The 12,335-nt window shown below is 41.7% G+C and overlaps 1 protein-coding gene across 1 annotated transcript; it reads right to left on the reverse strand.

The window, feature by feature from the left end:
• Positions 1–1,782: 1,782 nt before the first annotated feature.
• Positions 1,783–5,952, reverse strand: LOC113421349 (trace amine-associated receptor 9-like). Its single transcript, XM_026681686.2, has one exon. It carries the CDS (start codon positions 4,407–4,409, stop codon positions 3,324–3,326), a length of 1,086 nt encoding a protein of 361 aa, XP_026537471.1. The 5' UTR covers positions 4,410–5,952; the 3' UTR covers positions 1,783–3,323.
• Between the last annotated feature and the right edge of the window lie 6,383 nt (positions 5,953–12,335).

Below are 12,335 nucleotides of genomic sequence, written 5' to 3' on the forward strand. Positions count from 1 at the left end.
AAATTTTAGTTTAACTGCAATCAATTGTCACTAGGATGGATAGGTTGTTCCACACCATGTGTAAATAAAATGCCCTTGTGCTATCATTTCACATGCAATGAAATGCTGTGTATCTGTTTAATTTAATTACAGGATTTTCAAGGGTAACCTGGACACATTGCAAAGGTTACTAAAGGAATTCAATGCATAACAGGCTTGGGAATAGTAATTACGGAAATTTTGGTTGAAATTTACACAGAAATAGTGCTAACCGGATGAGAATAAGCCAGTCATTAGCATTTACCTCATCCTACTTCTCAGGAATAAAATGAAGAGAAACTTCCATGACACCCACTGAGTTCCCAGAGAAATAATGGGATATAAATCTAATATTTTATAAGTTGATATTTACTATATCAGTGGAGTTTTTGATCAAGCATGTTCAGATGTTTTCTATGCCTAGGTACAAAATACTTTGAAGTGTTATGAAAAGGATGCAAAAATACATGAAACAATTATGCTCAAAAGTTCAGATATAGCTTCATATTTTAGTGTATTCTGGATTTAAATTACAAAAGGCTAGGGAAAAATTTTGTAACATAATCTAACTGAACAATGGAAAAAAATATCCTTGGAGTATTGTATAAGTTCACATTTTTAGATGATTTCAAGAAAAGTTAACACAGGCATCAATCAAGTATCCTGTAGTTAATGAACATTATGTTCAGAACAGAGATATGCTTTTTGTTAACAAATCCTGTTCAAACAAGGAAGAATTTCATTTTCCAGTGGGAATGGGGTATTACTCAGTTGTAAAAAATATTTGGGCACCATGAAGCTTATTTTTTTAATGACACTAGCTTCTTGAAATCACTATGAATGCCTCCAATTTCTACATTTTATTTCTCTTTAATTTCCTGGGCCCAAGTAAGAGTAAGAGACAGCTGTTGTGTCCTCCAGCACTGGCAATGTGCAATGCAAATGTATTAATTGCTGTTGCCCTAACTTTTATGCTGGCTTTGTTTCCCCACTCAGACCCATGGTGCCTATAAATTCCTTTCTTGAGATTATGAGTCTCTTGTGACATGAGTCCACTTTAAAAGATTTTGATTCCATTAAATTTATGCTAGTTGTTAAGCTGCAAGAAGACTTCCTTATAATTTGAACAGTCACCCACACTCTGTTTTTGGTGCAATCTCTGCATTTTGTTCAGAAACTAATCTGAGGTCAGGAGAAACCGTTCCTCAAATTTGCAATAAAAATCATTTGTGTGAAGTTCTGATTGCATGGAATGAATGACTTCATAAAATCATTTTCTCTCTCCTCAGACATGGTCTATTTTAGGAATATAAAGCTCAATGCCATGCCTGAAACTCAGCAAAGGAAAACCACAATAATGATTTTCCTGTATCAAAGAGCACTAGCCATTTGTTTTCCAAACATGATTTTGTACTCCATGAATCAATGGACATCATGGCATCCAAGAACTTGGGTAAGAATGCAGTCTAAATTAAGACCCCTCCACTTTGGCTAAAGAAGTCAGATTTAGTATTCTATTTCTGTTATTTTTTAAAAACTAGAAAATTTAAGGAGTTTTGAAATATTTGGCAATCCTCTCTGTGTGTGTGTATGTGATAAGTATATATGTGTAAAATTATGTGTACATAATTTTTCCATTACACACACATACATATATGCTGTGTGTGTATATATGTGTATACATTGAAAGGATGGTTGAATAACACAATAAAACCCATGCTGCTTCCAATTCCGAAGAAACGTTGAGCCTCAAAGTATAACAGGTTGTGTTTGCTCATTTACTTCCCACATAATCAGTACAAAGCTTCTACTTAAAAGATGTTTCCTGTGAAAAGGTTTTAGTATTGACAACTGTTACGAATAAACTTTGTGTGCCTTTTAACAGATTATTATTTCAGTGGCAATATTTGAGCAAGGATATTTACTTTCACAGAACACATGCACAATGTTTGGTATCAATGCAACGACATACAGTAAATGTTGAAGTTATTTTAAGTCAATCAAAACAGAAAAAGTAGTAATAAGAACACGAGAATCATTTCAAATTTCAAATGAAAGGTATGTTACCCATCTTATTTCTTATTGTGATTTTATATTTTTCCATTCTTTCACTATCAGTAGTCTTGTACAATCAAACACTGATTACAAACATGCTGCATTCGGAATCCTTTTGAATGAACTTCTGAACTTGAGTTGGGAAAACTGAACCATTTTTTTTCTATATTACTGCAAACTAATCATATTTCTTGCAAAATGTGTGATTTGTGAGTGTAGAACCAGAAGTGTGGCATTCAGAAAATATAAATAAATATGCAAATGTCAATAAAATGTCAGCAATCGTAAAAAGTTCCATTTTACCATTTTTAGAAAGGTAGTTTTTGTGCAAATACATTTCAGAATAAATGCTGTAGAATATATAATGAGTATTATAACCATATTTGAGGTTAACTATAACTGAAAGGTCATTGTTTTTCAACTGGACAATATAATATGTTACATAGGATTAGTTTTGCAAAATAAAACGCAAAGTACATATTATTTCATCCCTCATCATGCCTAGAGATTCATTCATTATGTGATGTATTGTAAAGTTTCTTCTTTTTCTTTCTTTCTCTCTTTCTCTTCTTTATTTCCTTCCTGTAAATCAAAACTGGGACAGGTGTGGGATTCTGCCAGTTCGGACTGGTTTGGGCGAACCCCTAACTCTGATGATCAGTTGGCTCTGAAGTGGTTTTCTCAGATGATCATGTGGGCCTGCCCAACCGCCCCTGCGTTGGACTCACCTATATCTGCTCAGCTGATTTGCATGGCAGTGGATTGCCACGCCTCAGCTGCGTTACTTCCCAGAAGTAACATTGAAGGTAAATAATTTTGAAAGCTGTTCAAGTGCGCGCAATGATTAGCGAACCAGTTGTTACCCCGGCAGCATCCGACCATTGAACTGGGATATTTTTATACGGACTAGGAGTCACTAATAAATAGCTGCTCTGTATTAAGATATGTATCTAGCAGTGGTTTTTAAAAGTGCAATGTGCTTCCAACATTCTGAAAGGCATCCCCATAAATTCGTTCTACATTTGCTATACAAAAGTCAAGAGGCTCCAATCCAATGAATGGAAAGAAAAATCTGGCACTAAGAAAGTACATACTTTAGGGAGGGAGGGGGGGAGGCATTCCATTAAGCTGCAACAGCTGAAGAGGAAAATAGTTATTGAAAAATCCAGAATCTCCAGCTAAAATGCCCAGACTGCTCTGAAGCAAAAAAGCAGTCATCTCTTTAAAAACAGCAGGTACCAATTCTGCCACTAGTTGGACTCTGGACGGAGCATATCCTTGAGGACAATCACACAAGCAGGGGCAGAACAGTGCCTCTCCGGTGAGTGGCTGGAATACTGCTGGGAATCAGCTCTCAGCTTTTGCTTGCAGAACATTTCCCGCATCCCTTGCCGGAATTTGGGGTCCCAAACACTGTAGATAGCCACATTCCAACAGCTGTTGGAAGCAAGGATCCAGAAAGCATAGAAGGAGAATTGGCACCATTCATATCCCACCACAGCGCCCACAACAAATACAGCAATTGGAACGAAAGACACAGAGAATGCAAAGGTCAGGATGCCAATGGTCCTGGCAGCCGTGACATCTGAGTGAGAGAGCCTGTGGGTTCCCTGTGGCTCTTCCCTCAGTTGCTTCCTCATTTTGCGGTACTGCCGGAGGGTGGCAAAGGTGATGGCGTTGACAACAAAAGTGCCCCCTAAGAGGGCAAAGTCAAATATTGGGTACAGGAGCATGACGTTCCAATTGGACTCGGGCAACTTGTTCAGAGGAAAGCCATAGTTGCACATCTTGCTGCAGGGATTGTACTCAAAGGTGATATTGGGAACCGAGAGCAGAGGGATCACTGCCAAGGAGAAGCTCAGGATCCAGGATCCAAGAATGAGCCAAGTGATCCTGCGCTTGGTAATCACGGCTTTCCTGTGCAAGGGCTTCAGCACAGTGATGGTCCTCTCCAGCGAAAGCAGAAATATGGTGCTGATGGAGACGAAGGTGCAGCCTGCAAAGATAGGGCCGGTGATCCAACAGACCGACCAGCCAGCTGGACTCTCTTCTTGCTCCGCCCCGCCATAGGCCAACGTGTTCGTCTCCTGATAAACTGAGTAAGGGACTACAATGAGCCCCACCGCCAAATCAGCAAGCGCCAAAGAGGCTTTTAGGTAGCTTTGGGCTGTCCGGAATGGCCTTACACAGAAGAAAACCAGGAGACTCACCAGGTTTCCAAGAGTGATGGCAATGATCAGGAGGACCATGAAGAGGAGCTGGCAGACCACTCCAGCAAAGGCCAATCTGCAGTCCGTACTATTGGCATCCCTGTTACTGCTACTGTTTCCCAACATGGATCAGGCTCTCTTCCCTTCACAGGGCAAAACAGAAAGAAGCCAGCTGGGGAGCTCTGCTTTCAAGGTGCCATGGAAGAGGCTCTACAGGCTAGCAGTTTTCCAGGATGCTTGGCTCAGAAACGACCAATTCCTAGGGAAGTGCATGCCAATAAACGGTTCAGTCATTGGAGCTCAGAGCAGCAGGTACAGTCACTTAGTCTGTAGGTACATGAAGCACCTGAGCAAAATTCAAACAGGAAGGGCTCTGAAACGAGAAGTCTTCTCCATATGTCAAAAGGGGAGCGGGGTGGAGGAGACAAAAGTCAGAGAAGCAACAGCTCAACGGAGGAATCTGACCTGTGGCTTGCACCATCAATATTCGAAGAGTAAGTCAACATTTTCAATCACTGTGTTTGATCCGCCACAAGAACATCCTATTTTCTCTCCTCCTCTCTGATAACATATAGTGACTTGATGATGAATATCCTTGAAGCATTTTGATGCTATTTGCTCCTCAATACAATGGAATATCCAGGCCCTTCCCCTTCCTTCTGTGGTGGGGGAGGGGGACCAAGTAACCCCGGACAGCAGCCTTTCAGGATAGAGCTTCAGGGCTGAAGACCCTGCATCCCACAGAGTCCCGGATTACCCGATTGCACCTCTGCTTCTAACCCACTTCAGAACTACCTCCCTGTGGTAAATGCAGAAGGGCTTCCTCAAAGGGGGTGCATCTTCGTAACCCTTTCCTCCGCACGTGGAGGACGATCTTCCACGGTGAATGCTCCCACCCAGGACCGAAGCCTGTTAATGCTGTCCATCAGCCCCCCACTCCAGCCCACCCCACCCACCCCAAAACAGAAGGTGGCTTTGAAAAACGCACTTCAAACTGGGACCATTGGTGTCCGGCATCTTCTTCCAGCAGCGCAAAGTAACCCTCGCAACAGGGATGAAGTCCGACATCAGCTGAGCGAACCGGCAGTCCGCGCACGGCGAAATCGCGGGCCCTGAGCACATTTCTGCCTTTCTCGGCATTGCTGGTCTCCGCAACGATCTTCGCCGAGCTCCTCGGCCAAGCCCCGACGGGAGCTGCTGGGCGGGCACCGAGGCCCTTCCTGCAGCGCCAAGAGCGTCCGGCTCCTCCTCGCAGCTCCACTGCAAACTCCGGCCGCCAGCAGTTCCTGCGCGGCGCCCCCCACCCACCCCACTCCTTCGCTTTCAAAGGCCGAGCCCGTTCTTCGGAAGAGCTTCGCCGCCGCCGCCGCCGCCTCCGTCCGTCCTTCTCTCACCTCGCTCTCTGCGCGGTGCCTTCCAGCGATTTGCTAATAGAGCCGCTGGCAACAGGTGCCGCTTACCCTGGCTGGCCCGCTGAGGAAGGCAGGCAGGTGGGGGTCCGCTCAGGCGTTCCCGTCTCCCGAGTCGTGGAACCGAAGCCCTCCGCCCAACCGAAGGGCAGCCGCCGTCTGGATTTTCTCTCCCTAAAGCAAGGCAGCCCGGTCGGGATTGTTCGAGGCTGGCCGCCCCGGCGGCTTCTGCGTCTGCCTAGAGGCGGCACCTTTGCATCGCGCTGGACGCCCGAAGGAGCCCGGAGGCGGGAAGACCGTCGATCCTTGCCGCGCCTTTCTCTGCCTTCTCGAATTCGTGGACAAAAGAGCCCCCTTGAGACCCTCAGCTCCGGACGTGGTTCCTCGTCACCTCGGGAAGCCGTATCCTATCCCCTAAGCACCGAACAGGAGACGTCTACGGAGATTCTCAGGGATGGTGGTCCCAACGGTGCTTTTTCGAAGGGCAACTGGATTGCCTTTGGTTTTTGCTTGAAGACGTTTCGCTTCTCATCCAAGAAGCTTCTTCAGTTCAACAGAATTAGGAGGAGGAATTAACTACTGGAGATGTTGCTAATTTCGTTTAGAAGCACAGAAGACTGTAGGCCAGACAAGGAATAATGGGTGGAAACTGAACAAGGAGAGATTTAACCTGGAAACAAGGAGAAACTTTCTGACAGGGAGAACAATCAACCAATGGAACTGCTTGTCCTCAGAAGTTGTGGAACCGCCATCACTTGAGACTTTCAAGAAGAGATTGGACTGCCATTTGTCAGAAATGCTATAGGGTCTCCCGCTTGGGAGAGGGGTTGGACTAGATCAGCGGTCGCCAACCAGTGGGCCGTGGCCTACTAGTGGGCCATGAGAAAATTTTGGTGAGCCGCAGAGAAATCTCACCCCCAGAGCACCCCCCCAAAGCAATTAATCCAGGCTGCGCAGAAACACAAGGCTGTGTCGCCCACATGGCCCACGGGAACCCTCCCCACCCACTCACTCCTTACCCAGTAAACTTGCCTGCTAAATTGCTATTTTCCCTTTTTTCCAACCATCAGATGTTCTGCTGTGCCGGGAGATTTAGATTATCTAGGAAGCAGGAAATGGTTGGATTTCTTGCTTTCTAGCTAGTTTTTAGATTTTCAGCTCAGCACAGCTGAACCTCCCTTAGGACTGAAAGTTTGCTTGCAAGCAAATTCAGTGCAGACTCACAGCAAGCAAATTTGAGAGACTGAGCTAGCCGATGGCAGATTCTGTGAGCAACTCAATCTGCCTGCTTTGCCTGATTTTGGGTAAAAGTTGTTCTTTTTTTAATAAAAATTCAATATTTATATAAATATTTATAATATTTACATACAAGCCATGCCCAGCCAGTCACATGACCACCAAGCCACGCCCACAAATTAGGCTACGCCCACAGAACCGGTTAGTGGTCCCTGGGATCTAAAATTATGAGTTTGGTAGACCCTGTGGTTCAAAAGGTTGGCGACCCCTGGACTAGATGACCTACAAGGTCCCTTCCGATTCTGATTATTTGTTATAAGACTTCCAGGGTAAAGCCGACCAGTAATCTAAATCAGTGGTTTTTAACCTGGGCGATATTGCCCCCCAGGGGGCAATTTCATTTTTCAGGGGGGCGATGGAACAAAAAGGGGTGACGCGGGGGCGAATAAATGGAAGGGGGGCTATATGGGGGCAATGGAGAGAGAAGTTTTGAGGACACTTTTGAGACTTTTTTTCGTACAGTGAACCGCTGCATATCTGTCGTACAAAAACATCAGATCGCTTGCTATTAGTGGATTGAACTGTGTTTTGAAATGTTCCTCCAGCTAGCTTCAGTACAGAACGTCGTACATATGTGAATATGCATCGCTCATCTTCATGCGCGTTGTGCAGCAGCCTCTATCACTCTACCCATTAAATTTGTCGCTCTGATTTTTGTTGCTTTCCTTCTGTAAAAATTTTCTTTGTATCTTTTTAACCCTTTTTATAGTGTGCATGAATATATATTTTCCTCGAATCTTAATTTAGTTTCAGAGTTTTCATCTTGGAATTCTTAGTTCCTGCACTGCGGTTTGTTCTTATGTCCTTTTTATATTTCTTTTTGTGTCTTAAAATTCACTTGTAATTAAATCATTAAATGTTACTGTTTTTTTCAGGCATTTCATTTTCCTGAAATTGAATTTTGTTTTCAGTGGTCATTGCATTTAAGTGTCTTGAATAAATAAGATAATAATGAAATACATGTATCACGAAGTTTGGGAGTAAAGTGATGGGTGGCATAAGAATTTTTCACACAGTTGAGATATGGGAAAAAGACTGGAAATAAATTATTTGCATCGATATGTCCTGATGACAATTTTAAAGAAAACAAAAACCGTGTTGGCATAAATTGAAGAATTATTTCCCTGTGTTGTGAGTGAGAGGCTATGTTGGGGGAGGGGGGTGATTATAACTTCCTCAATGGCTCAAGGGGGAAATTCTTTCAAAAAGGTTAAGAACCACTGATCTAAATCAGTGTTTCCTAACATCCACCACTTTAAGATATGTGAGCTTTACCTTAAACTTGAAGCCCACATGTCTTAACAGTTGTTGAAGTTGAGAAGCACTAGTCTACATGGCCCAGCCTTCTCCATTCAGGTACCTTCCAGGTGGGTCAGATAGTATAACAGCTCTTATCAACCCCAGGCAACATGGATGACTGACTGGCCTGTTTTGCCAGGAGGGTAGGCGGAGTGCTATGGTTTTTAAAAATAGATACCCAATTTATGAAGAGATATATGTCTCAGTGCTATTGTTATTGTGGATAGTGAAATGGATGGCACATTTTTTCCATAAGAAGAAAGTCTCCAGTAATTTCTCAAGGGAAGAATTTCCTGTTAGCTATGACACAGAGTGGCAAAAGCCTCATGGGAGGAATAGAAACTGAAGCAAGAAGTGAACTGAAACATGGGAAGGCAATGGAGAGAAAGTAGCAAGAGGGAGGAAAGGCTATTGAGTCCCCACAATTACAGTCACTTATAATCAAATAAATGCAAAAATGCCATTCTCTCTTCTTGAGAATTTATCTGACATTCCCTTCTCTGTTAAATGTTTCTCAAGCACTTTCTCCCCACCAAACTAAACAACAACTGATACAAAAATATACAAGAAACTATCTCAATCCAGCATTACACCAGAATTTTTCTGGAGATACCTGAGGTAGAATTTAAGATTTCCTGCACAAAAAAGACACTCCTGAACTACAGGTCCCCTTAGTTATTGTAATCTAGTCTCGAAGTTGTGTAGTTTGCCAGGCACATGTTCTCTGTGTTTACAATTAAAATCTTCAGGTTTTTATTGAAGGAGAAAAATAGATAAGCAAGATAGGCAGAACACCCTCCCCAAATTATTTCTAGGGGATTACTTCTAGAACTACTTCTTAAAGAAGTAATAAAATGCCAGTTCAGCCCCCAAAAAAAAAAAAACACTTAGAAATCAAAGGATAACTGAGAGACTAGCACTAGCAGGGACTAGCACTGAGGATGTTACCTGAGCAGTGAAACATCTGCAAGAAAACAACCAAGCTCAGAGATCCCCAAGAACCTCACATTTCAACCTTGAGCTAAAAATATTATCCTTTATTGGCAAAAGAAAGTTACTTGAAACAGGAAAAAGTTTATTGAAAGTAAGGCCAAAGGAGATAATAATGAAGGGGAAATGACACACTAAAGGTTATTGTTTAATTAAAGGTTTTTTTCTAAAACACACAATCTTTGTACAACAAGCCATTGTCTTTCTAGTTCTGCTTTTATTATTCCTAATTCCACAAGTTACATGTATTTCATGATTTGCATAAATATATATAAGGGGGTTGCATTCCCACACTTTTAATGATTCAATCTCATAGCTTCTAGTAGTGCAATAAAAGTAATAATTTCTAGTAGTGAAATAAAGTTAATTTGTGTTTCAAAAGGAAGGGTGAGATCTTACTAGCGGGGAATATTTTCCTAACTAGTATTCTATCAGTAATGAGAAATATATAAGCCAAGAACATTTCTGGAATGGGATGAGTTTTTGCCATTCATATCCCACTAGAGAGGGGAGCTACTTGTAAAAAATTCGCTTCTCGTGCCTCATAGCTGCTGAGACTAAAGGGGGACCAAGAAGGAATCTTAATAGAATAGAACAGAATAACAGAGTTGGAAGGGACCCTGTAGGTCATCTAGTCCAACCCCCTGCTCAAGCAGGAGAACATACACAGTTTCTGACAGGTGGCAGTCTAGTCTCTTCTTGAAAGCTTCCAGTGATGAAGCTCCCACAACTTCGGGAGGTAAGCTGTCCCATTGATTGATTGTTCTCACTGTCAGAAAGTTTCACATTATTTCTAGCTTGAATCTCTCCTTGATCAGTTTCCATCCATTATTCCTTATCTCGCCTTCAGGTGCTTTGAAAAATAGCTTGACCCCTTCCTCTCTGTGGCAGCCCCTCAAATATTGGAAAACTGCTATCATGTCTCCTCTGGTCCTTCTCTTCACTAGACAAGCCATATCCAGTTCCTGCAACTGTTCATCGTATGTTTTAGCCTCCAGTCCCCTAATCATCTTGGTTGCTCTTCTCTGCACTCTTTCCAGAGTCTCAACATCTTTTCAATCTTAAATTTGACCGTACCTAAATTAGTAGCATTTTCATTAGTAAATAATCCTTAGTGCCAGATTTAGGGACTCTGAAATCCTTATTGGTCTCTCTTCAGATGGAAATAATTTCCATTGGATTGGGAGAATATAATTCTTCTACATTTGCATAAAATTTAAGTGTCAAGTTTCTGCTTCCATTGCTTTTTGCCCCTGAATTTATTCTTATTATATGATAGTGCTTTATGTTGGTAAGTTGAGACTTCTTGCAACAAAACAATAAATCTATAAACAAACAAACAAACAAACAAACAAATAAATAGCATTATCTACTCTCCCCCCCAAAAAAAAAATTATGGGGAAAACAGGAGGGAAGAAAGAGAATTGTGTATCTATATCATCTTGGGTTACTTAGAGTAATAAAAGGGGATAACAATCTAATAAATAAATAAATGTTCCCGGGGGAGATGAGATGAGGTGTATGCCAAGAGTATATATTCCCATAGGGTCATCTAAGACATGAAAGTCAACCCAGCTGCCCAGCTAAAGCAAGCAGATACTTTCGTGATAAGCTATTTAGATGTATTGGAATTAGACATTTTCAGTTAGAAGACTACACTGTTTATTACTCTGGAAATGGAAAACAAACAAAAAACAATACTGCTTTTACAGTTATGAAGGCTATAGCAAGACAGTACTTAGATACAATGCAATGTGATTGAATAATATCAGTTTTTGGACAACTTTTCAGTATGACAATGGTTTGGTTTAAAAAAAAACTATCCTGTAATCTGCAACACTTACACTGCAAAAACATATGGACTACACAACTCGATCAGGGCAAAGCAATAGACGCAATTTACATAGACTTCTGTAAAGCCTTTGATTCAGTGGTACATGACAAACTACTCTAAAATTAAAATCTTATGGTATCTCTGGATACCTGCATAACTGGATAGAAGCATTCCTGTCAAACAGACAATAAATGGTCAAAATTGGAAGCGTCCTATCAAATTCTGTACCTGTCAACAGTGGTGTCCCCCAAGGCAGTGTTCTAGGACCAACTCTCTTCATACTCTACATAAATGACCTCTGCGATCATATTAAGAGCAATTGCGTTCTCTTCGCTGATGATGTAAAGTGATTCAATACCACTGACAATACTGCTACCCTTCAAAAAGACCTCGACTATGTATCAGAATGGTCAAACAAATGGCAACTTCAAATCTCAACAAATAAATGCTCTTACATATTGGCAAAAAAAATATATCAGAAAATAAAATACAGGCTGAATAGTCAAGACCTTGTTGATGATCCAAACTCTGTCAAGGACTTTGGAGTATTCATCTCTAATGATCTAGTGCTAGAGCCCACTGTAACTACATAGCCAAATAGGCATTAAGAGTTGTTAACCTAATCCTGCGTAGCTTTTTCTCCGGTAATATCACACTACTTACTACTAGAGCATACAAAACATTTGCTAGACCAACACTTGAATACAGCTCAGCAGTCTGGAACCCGCATTACATATCTGATATTAATACAGTTGAGAAAGTCCAGAAATATTTCACAAGAAGAGTTCTTGACTCCTCCACTCGTTGCAGAATACCTTATGCCACCAGACTTGAAATTTTAGACCTAGAAAACCTAGAACTACACCGTCTTCGGTCTGATCTAAGTATAGTATATAAAATCATACATTGCAATGTCCTACCTGTCAATGAATACTTCAGCTTCAACCATAATAACACAAGAGTAAACAATAGATACAAACTCAAGGTGAATCGCACCAAACTTGATTGCAGGAAATACGACTTCAGCAACAGAGTGGTCAGTGTCTGGAATACTCTACCTGACTCTGTGGTTTCTTCCCCAAACCCCAAAAACTTTAACTTTAGACTGTTTACTATTGACCTCACCCCTTTCCTAAGAGGTCTGTAGGGGGCGTGTATAAGTGCACCAACGTGCCTACCGTCCCTGTCCTATTGTTTTTTTTTTTTTTTTTTGCTTATATGTAT

This window comes from Notechis scutatus, chromosome 3 (assembly GCF_049901735.1).
Source record: "Notechis scutatus isolate UNSWTSFEM ecotype Mainland chromosome 3, rNotScu1.2, whole genome shotgun sequence".
Taxonomy (NCBI): Eukaryota; Metazoa; Chordata; class Lepidosauria; order Squamata; family Elapidae; genus Notechis; species Notechis scutatus.